Source organism: Otolemur garnettii, unplaced genomic scaffold (assembly GCF_000181295.1).
Source record: "Otolemur garnettii isolate 467f Iridium unplaced genomic scaffold, OtoGar3 scaffold00008, whole genome shotgun sequence".
Classification (NCBI taxonomy): Eukaryota; Metazoa; Chordata; class Mammalia; order Primates; family Galagidae; genus Otolemur; species Otolemur garnettii.
In genome coordinates this window covers 18,643,343-18,669,601 of record NW_003852403.1, presented here as the reverse complement: position 1 = coordinate 18,669,601, position 26,259 = coordinate 18,643,343, and the positions used below count along the sequence as shown (strand labels likewise).

Below are 26,259 nucleotides of genomic sequence, written 5' to 3'. Positions count from 1 at the left end.
TTCCTTATTATTCTCTCCCTAGATGTACTAACAGTGCCTACCACATAATAGATGTTCAATAAATACTGAATGGAGGAATTCTGTCTCCTTCTGCTAGGTTTTTCACTAAAATGACTAGATGAATGGCTGTGTCAATAACTAAAACTGGGAAAGCTGAAGGAGAAGTATAAAAAGGTAGAGATAGAGGAATCAGAAGTTCTATTTTGGCCCTTTTAAAATTTAGATGTCTTCCAGATACCAAAGGAAAAATTGGACATGTGAGTCTAGTCTTTAGGGGAGAGGCTTAGTCTAGAGAGAAAAATTTAGAAATCAACAACACATAGAAGATATTTAAAACTATGACATTTCTTGACATATATAATGAAAAACTAAAGAGTCCCTGAATGACACTGAAAAGAAAACATCTAATCATGGAGATACAGTGGCCCCTCCCTCATCTGCCGTGGATACCTCCCAAGACTGTACAGTGGATGCCTAAATCTTGGCTAATCCCTGTCAAGCAGAACATGTTTTTTGTTCATGTCTTTCACTTACAAATTTAATGCTTTTTCCATCTTAACTAAGCACTTATTAGACCCTGTGGTAATAACTTTTGCAGTTTGAGGTATGACAGCCCAACTAGCATGAATTTATTTTCCTTTCTTTACAATTTCACTAATACAAGATCTATTCTTACCATAGATCTCTCTGCTCTCCCTTTCCCCCACCTTCCACCAAGTACTATATCATTAATTGTCCCCATATCAGAATTGAGTACATAGGATTCTTGCTTCTCCATTCTTGTGATGCTTTATTAAGAAAAATGTGTTCCACTTCCATCCAGATTAATACAAAAGATGTAAAGTTTCCATCTTTTTAATGGCTGAATAGTATTCCATGGTATACATAGACCACAACTGAAAGTTTTTATTTACTATTGTTCAACTGCAATTGACTTTGGGTAACTGATACCATGGAAAGCAAAACAGTGGCTAAGAAGGGAGGACTAAATACATACAATATGCTTATCAATGGCAATTTCTTGAAAAAGTCATTATTCTCTAAAATAACTTAAAATTCAGAACATTTTTAATCAAACATATTTGATCAAAATTATAGTTTTTTTACATGACACTGGATAAGCTGATCCTGAAAGTTATATGAAAGCACAAAAAGTCAAGAATAATAGCAATAATTTAAAGAAAAAGAAAAAAAAAACAAATTGAACCAGTTTGCTTAGAAGATATCAAGACTTAGTATGACATCATACCTATACCTTGTGACACTGCGGTAGGGATAGAGAAACAAATCAAAATAACAAAATAGAAATTCCAGAAATTTCTGCACCTCGAAATGTGTTTTAGTTTGGTTATCAATATATATTTACATATGAAACAACAGTAAAAGAATTATATGCATTTTATGTGTATAATTACATAAACATACACATTTATTCATGCATTATATTTGTGTACAAACTACATGTGCACATGTATACAAAAATAAAAGAAACAGTAAAGAGATAAGTGTGTATGTGCCTATGTGTGTGTTTTTGTGTGTGATAGAATGGTAGAATTTCATATCAATTGAGAAGGTCAACTATTTAATACATGATGGCAGCCTGATTACAGTGTTTAAAAAATGATCCCTACCTCATGTTAGACATAAAAATAGGGAAATGTATATGTTGAATAAAAATACTTCAATACTTTTAAAAGATAATGAGGTAACTATATGATACTTTGTTGGTAGAATATTTTAACAAGGCAAAACCTGACAAACTAGAGTATACGGTATATGCTCAATAAATATTAAAGGAATTAAAAGATGAATCATATGTTTACATTACAGTTCATAAAATCTTCTATGACTAAAATATTTATACAGTTTTAAAAAGACATAATACAGATATTTTTCAGAAACCTAATCAATAATATAAACACATACAATAGTTTTCAATTTTTCTTATGTATTGACATATATCACTATATGGTATTATTATGATATTACCAATAATATAATAAAATATTAAAAAGACATTCCAATTAAAAATTGACCAAAGATACAGACAAGTCATAGAAGAATCATAGAATCAGAAAGCCAAACAGTTAAGGAATATTTGGAAAAAGTTCTCCCTAGTAATCTGAAAATTGCACATTAAAATCATCTAAAAAAGTGACAGAATCAAGAGTTATTCTGTTGTGGAAAGCTGAGAACTTGCATAAAGTGTTAATGGAAGTATATTTGCCTCAACTACTTTAGAGACTGTATTGTGGATTCTGTTCCCTCTGGAGTCTCATAAGAAACTGACATCAGTTGGGAGATCCCAGTTGCAGGCCCTCTAGATTCCACTTCTCCAGCCCATTCTTACATTTTAATCAAAATTAAGTCAGAAGAGGCTGTTTCTCTCGCTGTTTCCTCAGTATTATTAGAGATGAAATTGTCAACAATTTAACACATGCTCTACTTTTAGTATAATGAGAATTTCAGCAGCTGTCCAGAGACTTGAAGTCTCTACTCATGTTATATTTGATGTCCTTACAACATTTGTGCTCTTTATTTGGAAGTACGTACCCCCATGATTTCCAGCTTCTTCTAAGACAAAAGTGTTAAGATTGCCCTATGTGTATCCTGGTTCACAACTCTAAGACCCAGGTCATCTACAGATAATTCTCTAAAATGTGTTGCTCTTCAAATTTTAAGAAACTCCTAAATTCCTGACAAGAATATTTTTTTCAAACCCATACCTTTTATATAAAGGGGAAAAAAGTAATTCCTTTTGCATGACTTGAGATTTCAAAATTAAGAAATGACTAAAAATAAATAGATGAGACAAAACACCTTTTCCTCATGAGATTCCAATACGGCCATTTAGAGAACACCACCGTTTTCTCCACTGGCAGGCCTGCTTGATAATCACCAACACTGTATGAACAGAGTACGTATCCATTCAAATGAACATAGTTATCTTGTCTATAAGGTCATGGAACACAATCTCGTGTTCACACCCTCCTATTCGGTAAAAAAGAAGCTCAGTGATCAGTTAAAAAAAATGTGGCTTTCTAATGTAACTTTCCAATTAATACTGTGGAATCATATTTGAAAGCAAGTCGTTACTATCTCAATTTAATAAAATATCATAGAATTTATTATCATTCATCAGAAAATACTCCCATTAAGTATTCCAAACAAAATGACTTATGGAAAGAAATGGATCATACAATTTCAAGGACTAAAAACATATATAGAAGTTTTCTCTGCCTTTACTGAAGATTTTTCATCATCCTCTTTTGTCCCCTAAATGAACTCCCAATTTTAAATAAATACCTATATAATAGTTAGTTTCACTAACACTGTTTACTCATCTATAAAATTCAGGGCTTTGTGTTATAATATTCCAGGATTTGCAATATAGACTGATTCTTTTTTTCTTGACGGTCTCACAAAACAAGTTCCTTTTACATCTTTTCTTGACTAGCTATCAAAGGAATTTAGATAAATCAATGCATAAAGTTGTTTAATTATCTGGATTCAAAGTACCCATTTTAAATGGTTCTGGTATATTTTCAGGCTACTAGGAAATGTTTAACTCAGACTAACCTTAAATCTCTCAGAAGCATCTAAAATAGCTACCAAAACAGTTCCTTAATAAGGAATAAATGATGACTTTACATTGATTCAGTCTTTCATAAAATAAATATTTTAATATATTTTATGTGTATAAAGGTATAAAGGATTATAAATAATTTTTATAGAACAAATAAAGTAAGTAACTTAGTTACGATACCTGCGGACACAAGGTTTCTAGTTGATTGGCAGCAACTTTGACAATTTTAATTCCATCTTCATTTGCTGACATGGAACAAGCAAGATGTGCCACCTTAAAAAGAATCCGAAATAACAGAAATCATTTTAGATTACTAAGGAAATGCAGAAGCATTTGTTATCCTGGACCAGTAAGAACATGTACACATTCATTGAAAATCTCGGTGACAACATTCTCATAAATGTCACTAGTATCCATTTTATGAAAGGATTCAGAGAATCTATTCAAATGAGTAACAATAAAGGGACCTAGAAAATTGTGTAAAATGAAAGACTGGTGAGTACATTAGTAAACTCTTCTGGTATCAACATCAAACCCATAATAAAAGATATAAGCTATGGGACAGGGAAAAAAAGTTAGACTGAATGCTAATAGGCTCTTGGAATCTCAAAGGACCATGGTTCAAGTTCATAATTGGTTTACTATTTCCCAGAGATCTATTACATATATTTAAGCTGTATTAAATGTGACTGTCTCTTTGTTCCCATTTTATTTACATCATCAAATATACTATAAAGATAGACAAACACAAGATAATTAAATTCTTCCTATTCTTGATTTTCACTACAAGTTCATGGTCACTGTTTGACATGCCAGCAGTGGATTTGATTCCAGCATTAGTGATAGCCAAATATCTTATATATTATCACTTTTAAAATTTACCCTCTTTTCCAGGGAAATAAGTACACTTTTAAATAATAACCATTATGTCCCTTACCTAAATCCAATATTTACAAACACTTTTTTTTTTTAATACCATGAAATAGCCATGAGAAAGAATATGAGATTCTTTTCTCTTCCCTTGAACCCCACCCTTGGTCAACATTTCTCTTGCTAGCACAGAAAGGGGTACGTAAAAAGGCAACGTTTTATCTAATCTACACAAGACATCATTGTCTTTATCATGGCAAGGAGATCTTTAATTTAACAATCATTTTTCTAACTTTCTAAAATATCGGTCAGGTATATACTTTAACACATTGTGGCTTTTACTGTTCAAATCCACAATACATTCAGCCGAGGGGAAACAGCCCATTAGCTGTACGCAATGGATGGACATGAACACATACACAGCTTTGAATCACTACTTGGAGAACCACAAAATGTTATTTAAATAAATTTGTAGTCTTTGCTTGTTTATAGCATTAGTATGTCAACAGTGAAACAATTCCTTGGTTTGCATTTACATACAATGAAATAACAGCCATACATAATTTAACTGTGGAAGGGCATTGCTCATTTTATTAATGTACCTAAAAATGGCTTACTTGAAAAGGTCTTTTGTTGGCTTGAAGGTCATACTGCCTCAACTTTCATATCTGACATGTAATTAGCACATTAGTGAGTTCTTTGAAAAGGTCAACATTTTTTGTGCCCCTCTCTCCTCTCAAACCCTACTCACTGAAAGTGAAACTCAGAAGTCTAATTGCCTTAATATGTATCATATTAATCTTCACTGCACTTGCAGAAATAGCCAGCTATACATGGGTGCTGTTTATTTAATCATGGACTATTCCAAGGCGTGTGCTGTGTTAGTCATGTTTTGTACAAACAAGGTGAAATTTATAATATACTTAGTACAGTGACAAAAAGGAAAACTTAAGTGACAGATATAAAATCTCTTTCCAGTTCTAACGTGAGTGATTTGTGATATATTTTCCAAGCTCACTTCAGTGTGTGAATGAAAGCCAAATTTCTTCTAATGATAATTATCCCTAAGTTCTCTGTGGCACTTCAGGCAATCAAGTATGTTTGCAGGCACAGTAGGATAATAACTTCCTACTGGCCAAAGAAAATAGCATGCAAATAAAATATTTTGAAAAATAATTTGAGATATTTGGACATCGGATATCCTCTGTGTATCTAGCTTTGACAATGTTTCCAAAATCTGGGCAAAGCTCCATTATTCAAGAGATATTGATAGAAAGTTTCTGCCCATTAAGGGAAACGAGGGCATAGGGAGGATTTAGTGATAAACAGATATGGGTTTCAACCTGATTCTCACAATTAATAAGCTTCTGATTCTGGGAAATATATTAATTTCTTTAACCTTGTTTTATAGCCCTTAAAATGGTTATGATGGTGTCCGCCACACCAGGGTGTTTTGCTGTATGTAGGAAATGTTTTATATCTGATAGCCCTCATGATGTATAAATTTTCTTCCAATTAGCCTGTCAACTAATGGGGGGAACATATAACCTTCAGTCTCTTTGTTTTGTAGAATTAAAGTCTTGAGAGCCTAAGAAATTTAACATTGTGCCTTCTCTATGAGCTGCAAACGCATGTGCTTTTAATAGCTATTCAGGCAATACACATAGTCTTTATTAATAACTCAAAGGTAGGGTGTGGTGATGGGTCTCCAAGAAAAATAACTGTGAACTCAATAAAACAAGATAAAAGGAAAAACTCACTTCTTTAGTCAAACCATTGGATTACTTTAGTCTATAGATTACTAATTTGTAACCTCCGACTCCACTCCAGGATCCTCAGACCAGTGGTTCTCAACCTTCCTAACGCTGCAATGTATTTTCATTGTTACAAAGGGGTCACGACCCACAGGTTGAGAACCAGTGGTATAGACAGAAAAAAGTTTTCAACAGGGAGAAGAAATATACTTAAATGAGAAAATAATATGGAGACTAAACTATCCTGAATTAACAATCTGCATTAAAGTATTGAAAAGGATTCTTGCATTGAATGATCTGACTTTTTATTGATATTGTGTTATATCCTTAGTCAAGTTTAAGAAAAGCATAGTCTAAATTATCCCAAAGACATTTAGATAAATTCATGCATTTATTTAAAAGAAAATGCTGGAGAAATGTTATTCTTTTTTATTAGAAGTCTCAATTACATCATTAAAATAATTACCAATACCATAATAATCAAAAACAAAAAGTGTTTAAGCAGTGATAAGTTGTCACGTTACTGTGGGAGGAATGAGGCTTTCTGTCACATCCTTCTCTTGCACCTCTCCCATTCTCACCAGTCCTTCTGCTCTCTAAGATGTATGTAACATTCCAGGCCTTTTAAAAGTGGATGACCTTATTGCCCTATGTAGCCCATAAAAAAACATCATAGGTAATAAATCCTGGCTAGACAATTCCTGACCTAAACAATCCTATTAATGTTTATTCCCTTATTCCTGTTTCCTAGTTCAAGGGTTGTATACCAAATAGAAAGAATGTGTACCAATAGAAACCATACTGGTTGCTAGGCTTTGGGGTCCTCCCTTTGACTCACCAGAGAACATGGTACCCTTTACTCCCCTGCCCGTGGCCTTGGGTGAGAAATCCCCTGCTCTCAACCTGGCCTTGTAAAATTTTGTCACCTAGGCTACTTCTGTCCTTCATTCTCAATCAAAATAGGAAGATGGCCATACCTGACCCAAAAGAACACACTAGCTGCAGAACCAGAGATGGCTATAAAATGGATATTTGAGGATTGGAAATTTCCTCTGGACCCTTAAAAAACATGCCATTCTATAGGTTGACTCTGTTTTTCATCATTACTTTCTTCTAATCTGGTAAAGAAACTGTTTTAAATGCATCGAATATTAGAACATACTGTCGTAACATTCCAATTTCAAGTTTTATCTAAAATTTCAGAAGCACTACTTGTCCTCTCAGTCTTCTTAGACAACCGAAATGGAATCATTCCTAGTACGCTATTTGGACAGCTGCTCATCATGCATCACTCGGTCTGCCATTAAGAAGTTCGCACATAGATATTTACCTGTGATATGATTTTTCAAGAACATGAAGCAAATTGTGATGTTTGGTGAGATTTGCATTGTTGTACATTGCTTGTTTATATATCACTCACATAGTTAATTGTAATATCACGTCACTGCATATCCTGGCTCTTGATGAGCATAAAATGTCACTGTCTCATTTTCATGCATTTTCCCCTCTGGTAGAGAGTCATCCAACTCCTACGTAAACACTGCCCGAGACAGAGAATTTACTGGTGTTCAGGGCAATCTAGTCCCACTACAGGATAGGCCACAGTTGCAAAGCTACACAAGTTATAATGTTCTCTCTAAAAGGAGGTGACAACTTTCTTTCAGACCTTTTTCATAGAAATCATAGAATTCAGAATATTGTATTCAATAACAGAAATAACACCGGACTCACAAAAAGATTGTATCAATAGTCCTCAACTTAGGGGAAAAGGAAGATGATGAGAACAACAGAATCATCAGTAAATAACTATTAAAAAGAAAAGTCTGGCTCCCTTCTGCCAAGATATTCTGATATATTAACTGTGTAAATGGGTGGAAGTTGGTGGTATAAGGGATGTAGAATTAGATTTTTTTTATTACTTCAAAACAGATTTTTTTATACATGTGTTTATTAGGTTTCTACCTTTTGCCTTCACAAAATTAAAAAGGCTTAAAATTTAATAACAATGTTTAGGATAAAGACTAGAAATAAAAACCTCATAAAGTAGAATCAGATTTTTTAAAGGTCCTCCTTGTATTTCTAATATACCCTTTTTCCCATCCCCAGCACACATAGTCAAAATAACACGTATATACACACTCAGATGTTAGTCGACACTTGCTTGGATAGACTTTCCTTCCTGAAGATAAGTCTCATGAAACAAAAGTCTACAAAAGTTTGGCCTAAATATTTGTGGGAGAGGATAGGAAATCAGACAGAAGTCTTAACAAATTGGAGGAAAGGCAAGATAGAATGACTTCAACTACTACCCAAGTAATAGAAAAGAGTTTAAAATTAAAATATCTAGGAAATACGAAAATCAAGCATAGGGAAACTTTCCGGCCTTCCCCCAGAAACCGTTACTTTTGGTAGTAATGCAGATTGTCCTCTGGAAAACTGACCTTTTTTCCTTTATCCCAGTGGTGTGAAGTCCTGTCGTGACTGTTAATCAAGACTCCTGGTATTCCCCAAACTCTAGCCTGGGAAAATTCAACACTTCCTCAGCCACAGACAGTTGTGAAGCACAATCTCAGCCCTCTTCTTTCGTTTTTACTTTATGTGCATTATCTTACATGTTCCAACAAGGTTTCGTTTTATTTCCTGCTCTGCCAAATTCCTTTTCTTTTGCATGCAACCAGAGGACCTTGTTTCTTAGTACTGAGTCAGAAACTTGTACACCAAGAAGGTACTTATCTCAGATGGTTACTTTCAAAAGAGTTGAAATCTGGGGATGCAGAACTGTAACAATTTCTGTGAAAGGGACACTCTCATCAAACGTCTGCCTCTGGATTTAGGCAACCACAATGTCCTAGGATGAGGCACAAATCCACAGAAGGATATATTAACTTTAGTTCCCACACATACAAGTAAATGTGTTTATGCTTCCTTCAATGTTTCTTACAACATGTTACGTATGAGATGCAAAAGAACATCTAATTCTCCAAGAAAATAATTTCCCATTTTTTTTATCTTTTTGCAAACTGTGCATTCTGTCAAACAGAACATCCCCTTACATCTACTTTCAAAATCATACCTATATCTCAAGACTTGGATCAAATATTTTCACTTCCACAAACTCTTCTCAGATGCCCAGAATGAGAATTCAGACCTCCACCTTCCTACACAATTATAGCACATCCTCATTCTCCCTGTGCTTCCTATGTCTCTATCATATGGGGACCTACTCAACGGTAAAGACAGTGATGTGTGTGGTTTTTTTTCCATCAAGAAAAGTACTCTGAAAATACTAAGTATTTAGTCCAGGTAAATCAATAAAAATAAGATTTTCTTTGTCCATTTGGACCTGAATCATCATGTCTGTAACTAATACAATCAATGAATTGCATTTTACAAAGCCTGGAGTACAAATCACTTTGTTCATTGGAAGTTGTGTCCTTCTTCCATCCCTTCCCCATAAGAAGTTACTAGGTAGTGGTCTCCTCTGCTTGTGGGGGCTGAACCATTTTTTTCTTTGGAATGTACTATAAATGTTCCTAGTTATTGACAATATGAGTATAAAGGTCATTGCTTAAAGTTATGAAGAACACCTGAGAACAGGAAGTCCTTGGGCTATTACATTTGTCCTGAATTGATTTCAGTCTAGTGTGCATATTCATTGACAACATCAAGACTTGAAAATCTATAGCAAAGATACAAATGAACACAGGAAAATTTTGAGTAGGGGTGCAGAAAAAAATCTAACTGCAATGAGTTATTTTTTAGCTTGGTATTTGCAAAGGATGCTTGGGCTTCTTTCTGAATTTAGAGAGGGCTAATAGTTCATAAAAGCTTGTAAGGAGGCATGAGAAGAAAAAAGAGATGTGTATGTCTCTTGGTTACTGCCCCTGATTATTAAATATCAAAACTACAAAGTCTCTGGTCAAATCACTGATAGAACACTAAAAATCCTTTAAGCTGGTAAGAGATATCAAAAATTGGACTAGATACGTTGAATTTGAGTTATCACTGAGATATTGAAAATAGACATAATCACACAGTTAAGTGTATAGTTCAGAGGATTCCGTAGCGGGGATATTAATTAGGAAAGCACTAGCATAGCAATGCCAATTGGATGTGAATTAGGTAGGAAGAAAATATTCTTAGAAGGGTACCTAAGATATCAACATTCGTCAGGTTTATAGAAGAAGATAATCCCACAGTGAATGTTAGAAAAAGTGGTCAGAGTTAGAGTAGGTCACCCACAATACAATACTCTGATGTCATGGAGACCAGAAGAGAAGGTTTCAGGAAGATGATCTCAAGTATTAAATGCTGAGAGGTCAAAAAAGTTATTCCTGGAAATATCCATAGATTCAGTTACACAGAGAACCATGTTAATCATTGTTAAGAGCGTTTGGGTGGAATGATGATGGTTAAACCAGCCTTATATGGACAGAGGACTACATAAGGGGTGAGGTAGCCCCATGAGTCTGGTGACTCAAAGCAGAGACCTACAGGTCATGCAGAAAATGCTGACTCTCTCATTCCCACATTTATCCATTTATTTTGATTCCACCTCTTTGTCATCTCCTGAATATCTACTTTCACTGCTCTCCAACCTAATCAAGGTTTCCATCAGTCTTATTTATTTTTTATTCTTGCCTCCATATTAAACTTTTATTTTCAGCAAATCTTCCAGTATATTGAACATACTGCAGCCAATAAATTTTTTCAAGTGGACATGGGATTCTACTGTCATCTCCTCATCCCATCACATCCACTTCCTGCAAGGTCTTCTACAATGTGGCCCAAGAGTCATCATGTCTCATTCCTTTTTTGTCTCTTCACTTCACCTATATCAATCTTCTTTCAGATATGAATGATTCCTTCTGATCACAGGACATTTACACATGCTATTTCCTGTAGCTTAGAACTGTCTACTCCTCCTTCTTCTCTGCTACCCCCATACTACCTAGACCTGCTTAACTGCTATCTCTGCTCAAAAGTAATTCCTTAAAAAATTCTTCACCAACCCTGTACCCTATCCCTTCCACAGTAGAAATAGCCATCATCTTAAGACAGGTTTTTTCCATGTCACATTATTCTTAGTTTGTAATTATACATTTACTGGGAAGACAATTAGTATCCACTGCCCCTGATTTCTAAAAGCAGGGCCCTGACCTGAATTTGCTCTGCATTAACCCCTAGTGTGTGTAGAATTTGAAACATGGTAGCCAAACAAATAATTCTTCCCTGAATACATGCATGAATGCACAAATCAGTATGCTTAAGATCATATCGTTTTCTCAGATGAGGACGAAGTGAAGACAGAAGGGAAGAGACAAGCAGCAGAAATTCAGGACAAGAGAAAAAAGAGAATGAAACCTTCCTTTGAAATTCATTTGCAATATTCCACAAAGACTTAGACAACTGGACTTCAAAGAAAAGTAATACACTTTCTTCTAGTCTGGTCATCTTACTTAACAAGGCTTGAGGCCAGCTTTTTTCAAATTTTACTTTCACTTAAGATATCACACTGGGAACTACTGAACGGCTCCCAATTTAGCTTTTTACTTTTTTATTTTTAATCAAGTAAAATAACTCTTCAAAGGGCCTAAGCTAGCTGCCAAATGCCGGCAAGCATGGCAGGTGGAAAGAAGCACCATAATTCCTGTCAACAAATCCAGGAGCTTCATTGTATCTTTCAGAATGTAATACATGCTTTGCTTCTAAGAAAACCCCACCCAGGGACCTGACACTGAGTCTGAGCCTTGTAGAAGGGATCAGTGGTCACCTATATTGGCATCCAACTGACTGACCTCTGGCTAATTCTATGTGAGTCAGCCCTTCCATTTCCCCTGGTGAAGCAGCACTGCTCCTCTGTCCATGGTATAGTAAGAAGTGACCATGGATTATGAGTTCTGTAAAATATTTAACTACTGGAATTATGCTATCAAAGTACATAGCAAGGTGCAGGAAAACAATTTCATTGAGGCAAAAATATTCATTATGTACCATTATAGATAGAGGCTGGGAACTACCAGGGAAATTAAAGTTGTCAAAGACAATAGAAGTGAAATCTTGAGAAGCACCATCTATTTAAAGAGACGTGAAAGGATCAGAGAATAAAATTCTAAGTCTCTTAGTACACTACGAAGCTAGAGGCAGGTGAAGCTCATAGAGGTGACTGTAGTACGGGGGTTGCATGGAAACCAATTGCTACCAAGGAACTTCACATTCTCTTGAATTTGCATCTTAAGCTGCCTCCCAGGCGTTGTGAATCTCAAATCACACAATCCTGTCTCTGATAATAGTTTTGCTAGTGTAACCATTTACTTCTCTATGAGATATCAATCTTATAGTTATCAATCTGTCAGATGAGGAGCAGGTTGATTTTATTTCTAGGCCTCCTTCCATTTCAAAAATTGTATTTTACTGCTTATATTATTGATAACAAAGATAGACAGGAATTAGGGGAACAGAGCCAAAGGGCAATTTAGCTATTAATTTAAAGATAAACTTATAGGTAAAATATTTACTAATTGAATCCAACTATGTAGTAAAAGAATAGTAACAAAGCAAAACAATATAGTTGATCACAAGAATAAACAAGTGCCTCATGACTGAGAAATTTAATAAAATTCGTGTTTTACCATATTTCAATAAATTTTAAAAAGTATTTATAACAGTTTTAAGCATAATCTTATTAAAGCAAACAAAATGAAACAAACAAATACACACAAAACCTTGGCAAGCTATAAATAGAAGAAATTATTTTTAATCTAAAAAAATTCCAGAAATTTACAATATCACACTCAAAAGTGAAGATTAAGGTTGGAGTCAATCTAAATTTTTTGGAAAAAAAAGATATTGTAAATAAAAATAAAAACTAATGACTTTTATTTTTAAGTGACAAAATTGTCTAGTTAGAAAATGGAAGATTATCTAAAAAGCTGATATTAGTCATGAGTTTGTCATAGATGGCTCAATCAGTTTAAGAAATATGCCACTTGTGCGTATATTGTTATTACTATTTTATAATATCTCTTTTATAAAATGAATACAGAACAAATAAATTTTTGTATACATTGGCTAGACTCAAAAGAAAAGTTTTAATAACAACGTTATAATAGCATTATGTTATAGTAACTTATTATATATTAATAGACACAATTGTAGCTATATGTGTGGATATGTGTATATAAATTAAATATTTACATAAACGTAAGGATGAAATAAATGTCAAAAAATGTCATATTCTTAGATGAGAAGGCTCGATATTGGAAAATCAAGTGTCACCTCTTACTAAATGTTTCTATTGAATTAATAGAGCTATATTAATCTTGGATCAATATTAATACACATTTGAAAGAATACACAAAAGGCTAACAAAGCAAATTTAAAAAAAAAATAAAGAAAAGCATAACGTGCCAGAAATTAAACAAACAGAAATTTAGTGGTTTTTGGAACAATGAGAAAAAATAATAGTGATGGCCCAACTGGTTGTCTTCTTGTGGAAAAAGTTTAATATACGTATGTAAAAAGACAAATATATTACTGTTTTAATATGTTTGAATGTCAAAATATTGAACATATGTAGTTAAAATGTTGAAGATGGAAACAAATATTTATAAATAAAATAAATTGTGGATAAGGATAAATAGCTCAACAATATCAATGTCAAAAAGCCATTAGACATACACAAAGTATTTGAATACTTTACATATGAAATACAATGACTAATAAACACATTTAAAAACTCCTAATCTGCCTCTTGATCTAGTGAATAGGAAATGCAACTAAAATAAGAAAATTAGCTTTTTGCTTGTCAGAGTAACAATATTTTAAAAGTTTGAATTTATTCAGTACCATTAAGAATATATGGTAGCAACTGGGGAGGGAGTAATATTATATGGTCAACTTTTTATATGGTCAACTTTTTAGAGGGTAACTTAGCCTTACCTGTGAAAATTTAAAATGTACAGAATGTCAACAAGTCAACTTAATATAATCTTTCCTTCAGAAAAAACTATATGTCAACAGATGTGTAGCTGTGGAGAAACTTTATCTGTTAAAGTGAAAAGGGATCTAAATATTTATTAGTGGGGAATAAATAATGTAACATTGTGATTCTCTAAAAATAAGAAAACTTCTGCTAATATAAAATACATCAGATATAAAATTTTAAGTGAAAGACTGTAGATGGACATAAAGTGTGATCATATTCACATATGATTATTTATATGCTATTGTGTACGAATGTAAAGTATATAATGTTAAATTCCTAACCATTAACGTGACTTATACATGGGAAAGGAAATGAGTTACTATTGCAATGAGGAGAAGCATTCTCCACCTCCCTTTGAACTATAAGTTTCTGTATGGACTGAATTTTTTTGAGACAGAGTCTCACCTTGTCACCCTCTGTAAAATGCCACGGTGTCATAGCTTACAGCAACCTCAAACTCTTGGGCTTATGCAATCCCCTTGCCTCAACCTCCCACATAACTGGGACTACAGGCACCCACCAAAATGCCCAGCTATTTTTAGAGATGAGGTCTCGCTCTGGTTCAGGCTGGTTTCCAATCTGTGAGCTCAGGCAATCTACCCACCACAGCCTCCCAGAGTGCTGGGATTACAGGCGGGAGCCACCACACCTGGCCCTGGACTGAAATTTTTCCAAGTATCTTTTTTACTATATTAGTGAAATTAGTGTTCTAATTTATAAAAGAGGTGATTGATGAAATAGTCTATATGTTTTGACACAGAAGCACACCAATGGCCAGTGAAATAGAATATATATTGATATAATTTATTAAAAATGGTAAGCTTATGTATCTGTGTGTGTATGAAAGTGTTATACATAAAACAATCTTCCCCAAATGACAGTGTTGATTATCTCTGAGGAATGAGAATCAACGTAATTGCAGCTTTTCTTTTTCAGGCTTTTAAATATAATTTGGCTTATTATAGTAGGAATGAATCATATTTATAACCAGAAAAATCACAAAAAGAAACCATTTATTCATTTTGGAGAATAAAATCTTTCTATACCTGTATAAGAAAATTTTAATACCAATCAGAATTATTGTATTAATCATGATGCTTACTACAAAACCTGATGATTCAGACATTTAAAAAATATAGATGTATATGATTAAGTTGGGAAAAAAATGATGCTAAGTACAAAACAGTTTTAATTGTCTCCTATCCTGTTATATTTAAAATAATAATTCACAAGATGGTGATAATTCACAATAAGGAAACCAGCCACCGTTTTTAACCTCATCTTTAATATAATGGCATAAAAACAGGTAAATTAAAACCTATTGTGAATGACAAAATCAGACCACCCCAACATGATCTTAATGATGAATTAAAATTAAATTTGTTTGGCATGCCAAACATATTCTTGGGTGCATGGGGTGCGTGTGTGTGTGTGTATCTGTCTGCAGTAGCTACAAGTCGGTGATCTCATGATTGAGGAATTATAATATGGTCCTACATTTCTTTTTTTTTTTTACAGTTTCTGGTCGGGTTTGAACCGGCCACACCCAGTATATGGAGCTGGCACCTTATTCCTTTGAGCCACAGGCACCACCCTGGTTCTAAGTTTTTTTCTTTTTCTTTTCTTATACCCTGCAACTCTATTCAAATTTGTATCTGAACTTCTTGTTCCTCTCAAATAATTCATGAAGGATGAAAATATTCATTTGTCTAAGGGGACACATGCCAATGCTGTTCTGAAAAACAGATATCAGTATGCTGTTTCAGTATCATCACAAAAGAAACAAATGAGATGAAAACAAACACACACAATTTGAATGTTAGGCTATTACAGTATTTCTCCCCAACATTAAAAGTATATGTGGGTGGCACCTGTGGCTCAAAGGAGTAGGGTGCCGGCCCCATATGCCAGAGGTGGCAGGTTCAAACCCAGCCCTGGCCAAAAACTGCAAAAAAAAAAAAAAAAAGTATAGCTTCATATTTCAAATTGAGATAGATAATACATACAACGCTAAGACTCTCATTTTACCAAATCCATTTCCCTCTTATTTTGGAATATATAACTGTAGATGAAGGTAGACACCCCATGTTGATGTGTGATGTAAATCACAATGGTAAAACCTGTGAGAGTCTAGCTGCTGCACAATTTCCTCAAGGTCCCTCCCTAAATTAAGCTATTACTCACCTCAGATTCACCACTCAAAGGATAAAAGTATGTGCCACCTGCCAAGTACATTTAATATAATAAACAGTCTCAGATAAAATCCATTTAACTACCAAAGAGACAAAACACATCTAAACTATAAATTAAAGACGAGACCAGAGATTGCTTCATGAGCTAGTGTTACACTTCGGTGTCTCCTGAGGTCAAGTGTCAATATGAAGCATGAAGACCCAGTAAGTATTTATTAATGGGATCAGCACGTAGAGCGTGGATGCCCAAATATACTATAATTAGCCTTCATTATCATTGAAATTACATCAAATTTCATAACAATTTTATGACCACTGACCTGACCTTTCACACAGTATAGTGAACTGGTTTTCTTAACAGAGACTTAATGTGCTAAACCACATATAAAGTTTCAATGAGTCAGATTATAAGCAACATGTTTTATATATTTTCACTCTATTCAAATGCCATCGTGGAAACATAAGGTGTCATGGATTTCAAAGTTCATTGAAGTGTAATTGTGTAAATTTCCTGGACATGGGTGCAACAGTCAAGAAAGTCACCTGTTTCCCTCACTAAGCAAGAAATCTACACCCAGATACAGGCCTTACTTTCACAAAAGAATGGATCTTTTAGTAAAATGACAGGATTCAATTGTCTGGCAGTTTTTATCTTGGAAGATATTGGAATAGCTTGTACAACTTTTCTTTTTCCCTTGCAGGCATCTATTTAATATGACTTTGAGGAAACTAGGCAAACAAGCTTTAAAATTTACTATGATATAATCCCAGAGAGATAGCTTTCTTCTGAGCATAATGAGCAGCCCATGACAAGTGAGACAAATTACTTAGTCATTGGTAAGAAAATAGCGTGTGTTTGAGAAAGCCTGTGTATATATGTGTGTGTGGAGTAGAAGGGAGGTAGGTAGGTGTGTGTGTATGTACGAAGACCACAGAAAAAATTGCAAATGAGTGTATATACTATTATTAAATACTATGATTTCCATATCCCTGAATTCTTGGGTTCCTTTAACTTTGTGAGGGCTCCTAGAATGTTTTATGCAGGTAAATCATACAATAAAAAGTGGAGTGCAGCTAATTATATGATATAGGATGAAAAGAAAAAGCAAAGATTTCGGCTCCCGTAAGCTTAGTAGGGGCTTTAGTCATCAGAGGTTTAGTTTTAACTATTGGTGGCAACTGTGAGTAGTGGCTATGACTAGAGGAGAGGACAGGACACTCACTGCAGAATCCTGGCATTGTTTTTTGAAATTACTAATGGTTCCCAGCAGCAGTAGAAGGGAGTAGGGAGAAGTAAGGAGAGACCTTATTTTACTTATGCCCCATAGTTAGAGCAATCCGAGATGTTACTTCTGTTTGAACAAGATCAAATTATGAAGTCCTTGAAGATGAAACCATCTCACGGCTCTTTTGGTTCTAGGACCTTGTCAGCACTATGTGCTCTTAAAGCCTCTATTGGATTGAACGCACTTAAACCAGTACTGCAAACAAAATATTTTTCATATTCTTTTCTTTACAAATTCTATTCACAACTGACCTGCTTACAGAGGCCTAAAGATAACAACAAAAATTCACAAATATTTATTATATATCAGGTCTATGTTAGGCACTCAAGGAAGACGGGAAGATGAGGGAAGAATAGTTTCCATGGTTTAAGAAATGAAAGGTTTAGAATTAAATCCATAAGACATTTAGAGCCATTCACATAATATAAAATTTAAAAGATAATGCATGCTATGGTGTTAAATTAGTGAAACACGAAATGCCTGTGGGCTTCAGAGTAAGGAAATAAGTCAGGGAAGCATTGAAAGCAAGTTAGCTGGGCGGCACCTGTAGCTCAGAGGGGTAGGATGCCTTCCCCATATGCCAAAGGTGGCAGGTTCAAACCCAGCCCTGGCCAAAAACCACACATCACACAAATTTTTTCTTAGCTGAATGGTTTTAAAAAAATCTTTAAGTCAGTTTTTCTATATCAAATGAATTGTTTAAGTTATAGGAATGAGACTACTTTGTAAAAATGTGTTAATAGAAAAAATTAAAGTTTTAATAAATTCTAATATTAGAAGATTTCTGGAGAAAAGAACATCTATTAAAATAAAAAATTCTATACAGGTACCCTCAATAAATATTGAACAGCCGAGTGAACATTAAATTGTATGTTATTCCATTTTTATATTTGGAATGATATGTCTCATGTATTTTGTTGTTTTCAATTCTTATGTCAAGCACTGCGAAGCTTGAATCAAAATTCAAGAGAGCAGCGCTGCTCGGAGGCTCACTCCGTGTGCATCAGCCACGTGGCACCGCATGACCCGGGGCGGGATCCTCATCAGCCCTGCTTCACGGCTTTGAACACGAGCCACAGGAGATGGAGGGCATTCTGTATCATCTAGTCCGGTTCTTGACCCTGCTTCAGGAAGCTGGCTTGCTTGCGCTGCACCTGGAGCCTTTCCAAACGTTGTCAGGCTCAGCCTCTGAAGGAAGAATCCCAGCGCGTGCTGGCCTTGCTCAGAGAGGGCAGTCGTGTTCCCGAAGCCGAGACAGGGTGCTTCCTTTCCTGGCTGCTGAGGACAGAGGCTGGGCTTTCTCACCTGAGATGGTAACCTTAATAAACGCCTCCCCCTAGGGACAGAAAGGAGAGTGCAAAGCGCCCTGGATGCTTACTAGCCAGAAACAGAGAATGCCAGACAAAAGCCCAGCCCATTCCTGCAGGGAGAGTCCTACCTCACCTTCAGCCTCCGGTGACCGCGGTTTCCTCCCGCCCCTGGCTGCCAAGCTTTGGAAAGCACGCGCACGCCTGGTATCTACCTCTCCTGGTGGTTAATTAACACTAATGGGCAGCTGTCCTTCCTCCATAAAGCCACAGCCACAGCACACCAGGACTCAGGACACTGTTCGTCCAGGTACAGCATCTCTCTCCCGCCCAGCAGCCTGGCTCTTGGACCCTCAGGGCTCATTTTCACCTCTACCCCTGGAGAAACGAGACTGTCCACTGCACCACTTCTCACCTTTCCAAGAAGAAGCTTAAATGTAAGGAATGCCGTTCTAGGCTTCCTCTGCAAGGATTTTTAGCTCAGCAAAATCCCTATTGTAATCCTGGTCCATAATTTCATCCTCAGTGCTGAATTATCTCCTTAAGAGCTAAAGACCTTCCCTGCCAAAGACTTACTTTCTAATTTGCTTTTAAGACGTCTCTAAGGGTCACTGGCAACGCAAGTGCAATTCTTGATTTCCTCTCCCAGCACATTTTATTCAGCCTGTTAATTTCAAATGGAAGTATTTGTCTCCTTTTCCTCCAGATTGGTCTTCAAAATCTATTGTTTTTAAATTTCAAAATTTTAAATGGTTACAACGGTTTTTGTTACGTGGAAACTTTGTATAATGTTGAAGTCAGGGCTTTTAGAGTGCTCATCACCAGAATAGTGGTCATTGTCTCTGACAGGTAAGTTTTTACCCCATATTCCCTCTCACTGCCCCCCTTTCTTGGTTTCCAATGTCTTCACATCTGTTTGTCCAGGTGTGGCCATCGTTTACCTCCCAAGTATCTGTTCTTTCTTTTCCCATAAGTAAACTAATGCCAGTCCCTGCTTATCTTCCTCCATTCATCTTCCCTATCTACCCATCCAGTCCTCTGTTGTTGTTGAGACAGAGTCTCACTCACTCACCCTGGGTAGAGTGCCCTGGCATCATTGCTCACAGCAACCACAAACTCTTGGCCTCAAGCATTCCTCCTATCTTAGCCCCCTGAGTAGCTAGGCTACAGGCTCCTGCCACATCTCTCAATTTTTCTATTTTTAGTACAGATGGGGTCTTACTCTTACTTGGGGTGATCTTGAACTCCTGAACTCAAGTAATCCCCCTAAATCGGCCTCCCAGAGTGCTTGGATTATAGCCGTGAGCCACTGTGCCCAGCCCTAGTCCTCTTTTGTCAGTGCCCACTCCGTCATTTTTCCTTATGGGAAACTGAACCCAGTGTCTACGTAATCAATGTACTACCATAATCACGGCTGGTCCTGTCTGGACTCTCCAAGCACCACAGTGGAAACTGCCTTTAATGATTTCTGGGCTCTGAACTATCAGTCTTTTCCTTTTCCCCCTCCTCTTTCTTTTTTATTGTCACACAATTTCCCCCCTCACATCAGTGCTTTCATCTTCCAGAATCTAAGGTTTTCTCACACTTCCACTCTCATTCCGCCCTTTCCACATCACTGTCTCTGTGGCACATGAAATATGACACATACACAATATGGATTATTTTGTCTTTTTTGCATTTTAAAGATACAGTATTTATCTGCTTTCCTCTGATAGTAAATGATTCCTTTCCTATTGCTTTGTTAATACACCTCTGAGTCAGGGGCTAGTTTTACATCTACATTTAGAAAGCTGAATAGAATATTTTATTAGAACGCAATTAGCATATCGGAAATCATGCTCTGGGGAGCCACGAAGTCCTGAGGGTCAAGTCTCAAATGCTCTGGTAGGTGAGTTATAATTTCTTATCCAGTTAAATATGAGTTAGTAACTAAAATAGTCTTGAAAAAAAAATGATTTCAAGATATGCATCTTAGTGACAAGGGCCATTTTTTTTATAGTAGATCCAATAAATGAATCAAATTATCCTTGCTCTGTTCACAGATATGACTGTCTGAAGCAATTTGATTTGAAAACGGAGAAATGACAACATAGAGCCTAGATTCCAGAAAGAACGAACTTTCTCAATAATTACCTTGTATTTTACTTATAACATCTTTCATGAAGATGACTAATCCCCTAAATCTCATTTTCAACCAGAAGGAGTCCCCTCCAATATGTCAGACTTGTGGAAACACATTCATATATTTTAGAGTATTAATAACATAAATTCAAATCCTTTTCTCCATGTTTCTGAATTCTCCAGGAAAAAATAAAACTTGAAGTATTTATTTAGAAGGCACTATGCATACATTCTGCTTTGGGAGTTCATAACTATCTTAAAAAGATATAATCTGTAATAAGCCTCATTCTAATACTGTGTGTCACTTTACAGTGAAATTAGTTTGTATGTAAAACCAAAAATAACCCTAATAAATTCACCAAGTCAATTTTTTCCTTCATATGTGTCACTTTTGATTCAGCATTGTAATCATGCTAAATCCCTGAATAGTTCAAAAAAAAAATACTTCCCTGTGCGCTGTTGACCACTTATGGCTTAGTCTTTCACTAGAAACTGCCCTGGGTCGAAGGAAACTATCTTCCCCAAGGCAAGGTCCTCTCCCAGGGGGCACCCACCATTAATGGCACACTGATCTACAGATACAAAGGCCAGGCCTCCTGTCTCAATTTGTGACAATTCTGAAAGATCATCTCAGTCTCAGAGAGCCCCCAACAGATAAGGTGAGACCGCAGTTGCAACCACATTGCAAGCTGGCTTCTCCCTCTATCCAATCTTACCTTTCCCCTTTTATTACACGTTTATCTCTGACGATCACTCTTCAGTAAGACTTCACAACTATCTTTATCAAAGTCTATTTCCATCAAAACCAAATTAAGAAAAGCATGATATCTAAAAAACAAAATACTCTATATTTCTCTCCTAATTACTAGACTTAAACATGTGCCAGTGAAATAGACAATTCCGCAGGGAATTTTCTTTTTCTATCCATTAATAGCCAAAGTTCACTAAAATACATTCCTTTGATTTCCCCCTTTTTTTTAAATTGTTTTTTGAGACAGAGTCTCACTATACTGCCCTTGATAGAGTGCCACGGCATCACTTCTCAGAGTAACCTCCAACTCGTGGGCTTAAGTGATTCTCTTGCCTCAGCCTCCCAAGTAGCTGGGACTACAGGTGCTCACCACAATGGCCAGCTATTTTTGTTGCAGTTGTCATTGTTGTTTAGCTGGCCTGGGCTGCGTTGGAACCTTCCAGCCTCTGTGTACGTGGACGACGACATCACCAGTGTGCTACAGGCACTGAGCTGACTTTTCCCTTTTAACTTCTTTCTACTTTGGACGTAGACTAGATACTTAGAGAGTACCCATAAAGACCATAAAAGCAAAAGCTAATGTACCAAGGCTCCACAAAGGCTCCACACCATTGAAGACAGCATTGAGCAAGTCAACCTATGCCAGCAATCATCCACCCCTAACTTTTTTGATATATTAATTAACTTTAAAAACCCATTATGTGAAGCCAAATGCAATTTCTAAATGATACAATTAAGGAAGTGCTGTACCTAGAAATATCAATCCGTGTGTTAGTAGAGTGTTATTTTTAACAGCAAAGAAATGAAACTAGTGTAAATATTAAGTGTGGCCCACCCTTAGGAAGAAAAATTATAGTCATTGTAATAATTCCTTTAAAGAATGATTTAAGGTTTGAGAAATATTTTTGATCGTTTATTATATTTAAAGATATAAATTCCAACACACATGTACATACCTACGTAGAGCTAATGAAGCCACCAATTTTATGAAGCTTCTTTATAGAAAACTTTGCCTGTGGAGGCATTACGTTTTCTAAAAATGGCCACACTAACAAATATCTCACCCCACATGCTCACTCCTTAAAAAATGGGTCTAACTTTTCCCACTCATCTCAACTCTTGGAAAGGGCTTATGACTCTTCCTGACCCAGGGGAACTGTGAGAAATAATGATTACTGTGTGAAGTCATGACATTTTGGGATGATTTGTTATACAGGATTAAATAATAGGAATGCCTGTGTTTTCTTTGCTATTACCTGATCTTTTGAAATACAGTTTTTTTTCTAAACTTGAAAACTGAAGAAAAGTTTGCAAAGTTATTTAAAGAATTAATATGTACCCATTGCTCTTTTTCCTCGAGATGAGAACTGACAAAGCATTTGAGATTAGTTTGTTGGTTAGTAGAATCCAGGACCCTCACCCTAGACGTGTGAAAGAGTACTAACAGTTGTAACTGAATCTGGCAAAATTATAATCTGGCTCTGCATTATTGTTCCTTTGTAAAAAATGTATGCGAAATATTTCTCATAACCAGCAGGCTTCCCATTCTTTGCAAGAACTCTGAAATCAAGTGAAAACCATAGCAGAACACATTTGGAGGGACAAGTAAAATTGTAGAAATGCCAATTCTGCGCCAAGGTTTGAGACTACAGAATTTACTTGAACCCATTGCCTCCCTTGTGAAAAAAGAACTACAATAGGTAAACAGGCAAAATATGGCTCCCACTTCATGTCACGGTGGTGCAGAGAAGATACAACTAAGGGCAAGACAGCAGCTTCCTTTTGGATATGGTTTGGGTCAATCTCACTCATCTCTCACTTCTCCTAGAAAAGTTAAATTGCTATAGTCTGAGCTAATAGACAACTGAAATTCTCATTTCCTTTAGAAAAATCTGTAATAAAAATGTTTATATTTCTTTTACACACACACATACACCCCTGATATCAAATCTTACATTTCCTCCATTCGGAAAATATGACTAGGTTATTCAAGTAGGACTTGAATCTATTCACAGAAAATCAGCAGGTCAGGTAGAAAATTACTCACTCTACACACCAGTTGTGCAGAATGTTGCAGGGTATGAATCGCTGCCAAGATATTTGGCATTGGCATATCTCCACTTTTCAATTCGCTACAATACACTTAACCTACCACTGTTATTCAGTGTACTATAACTGTAATACAAGCGCCTGTATGTTTACCAGAGCTCAACTATTCCCTTGGCTAGAAATATTTCCAAACAGGGTGAAAAATATAAATGTCTGCCACTTTCAAAAATACATTTAATAAACATGCCTGAAATTCTTTGAAAGGCTACAGTTAGCAAGGAGACTTTGTGTACATAGATTAGAGAATAAGAGGCAAAGAAAACTTTATTGACATACCACTAAATACTGAATTTATCATTTTTTTCAGTGATGCCCTTGAAGGATTTCTTCCTTAACATGAATAATTCAGTATGCTAGCTGTTGAGGTCTCTGCTTTACAATCCCAGGGTTATTCCTGGATGAGCTCTGGTGATTATAATGAAAGCACCTGTGCCCAGACCAACTCTTTAAGCAGATCATCGAAACATTTCAAATCTTCCATGGAAAGGGAAAATGTAATAGATAAATAGATACATAGCTATGAATAGATAGATGATGGTAATGGATATGGAGAGATCGGGTGATATAAAAGACCAGATTATAATAAAACTAAACTGTAGGTGTTTCAGTTATTTAGCTGAGAATAATGAATCATCCCAAACTAAATGACTTAATAATTACATAATTTACAACATAAACTTATGAACTTTGGCAATAGCAATTGGGAGTCTACCTTATCCTCTTATCTAAATTTTCTTTGCAAGTAGAAAACATTTTCTTCTTTAACTCTATGCTGATCTGAATATAGTATGTCCAGTCTTGAAAACAAAGATAGCAACATTGCTTCTCCAAGTAACTGAGGCCTTGTTTGGGATGAAGAGGCATATTAATGTACTTAAAATCCTCATTCCTTAACTGGATCTACTTCTGGTCAACATTTATTGGAACTTGAAAATTATGTGATCATAGCTATATTGACGTCATAAGCTTTAAATGTCAGGCTTTATATGGACATCATCTTCTAGTAGAACTATTATTACCAACCCATTCCGATGAAATAGCCATCTAGTCTAAACACCAATAATTTCCCTTTGTACTGACAATTTCCCATGGCTCCTTGGTCTACTTTTCATCTGTTGCAACACATAAAAGGATTAAACAAATACTTTATCCTAAACTTTCTCTGTCGCAAGTCAATGATTATTAGTTCATTAACAATTATAAGTATTTGCTCTATTCTCATAAAAATGTTGACAAAATATAACACTGTGCACATATCTGAATTTTTAATTGAATTCACTATTGAGATACAGATGCATATGCCAATATAATAAATAATACAGAGACATCCCTTGTAAACTTTGCTTACTAACTACATATGGCAACATTTTTTAAGACTATACTACCAGGATAATGAAACATACCAGTCTTACTCAGATTTCTCCAGTATTACTGGTGCTAATTTGTGTATAGGTGTAGATGGGAGGTATAAGAAGTCTATACAATTTTGTCACCTCTGAAGGTTCATGTATTCACCACAGTCAAGATATTGAATAGGTCTAGCACAACTCATCTTTCATACTGTTCATTTTGCTGGTTTATAAGCAGATCGATCTCCCTCCATGCATCCCCCATCCTCCTCCTATCCTGATGCCCCCAAAATACCGCCATCAAATTTCCATTTCTAAATTTTGTTATTTCAAAATGTAATGTAAGTGGAATTATTTAGTACCTAATCTTTCAGTACCTTTTTTTTTTTTTTTTTTTTGGCAACACGTAATTCACTGGCAATTCATCCAATTTGTGGTGTGTATCTAACAGCTTGTTCCTCTTTATTACTCAGTAATATTCTATGGCATATATGTACCACCAACCACACGAATATTTTTCCCCATTCTATAGCTTGTATTTTTCTTCTTTTCACATGCTTTTTATATAGTAAACACTTTAAATGTTGATGAGGTCCAATTTATCATTTCTTCCTTATGACTCTTAATTGTGGTGTCAAGTCTAAGAACTTTTGCCTAGCCCTAGATCTCAAATATTTTTCTCCTATTTTTCCTGAAAAAAAGTATAGTTTTATATTTATACCTATCCCATTTTGAGTTTACTGTTATGAACAGTGTAAGTTTTAATTTTCAGCTTATAGCATTGCCCAATGGGTGCAGCACCATTTATTAAACGTGATATCCTATCCTTCTATTAAACTGGTTTTGCAACTTTGTCAAAAATCAGTGGAACATATTTGTGTGGGGCCGTTTCTTGGTCCTACATTCAGGTCCATTGATCTGTATGTCTCCCCCTCTGTCAATACGTG

General features: G+C 35.6%; 1 protein-coding gene across 2 annotated transcripts in view; it reads right to left on the bottom strand.

Annotated features, from left to right (window-relative positions):
* Window positions 1-26,259, bottom strand: part of CTNNA3 (catenin alpha 3) — a 1,564,769-nt gene that overhangs the window by 589,149 nt on the left and 949,361 nt on the right. For both annotated transcript variants that reach the window (XM_012801447.2, XM_003783622.3), the window contains one exon: window positions 3,767-3,859. In XM_012801447.2, the coding sequence (XP_012656901.1) occupies window positions 3,767-3,859 (93 nt within the window). The remainder of the gene's footprint in view (window positions 1-3,766; window positions 3,860-26,259) is intronic.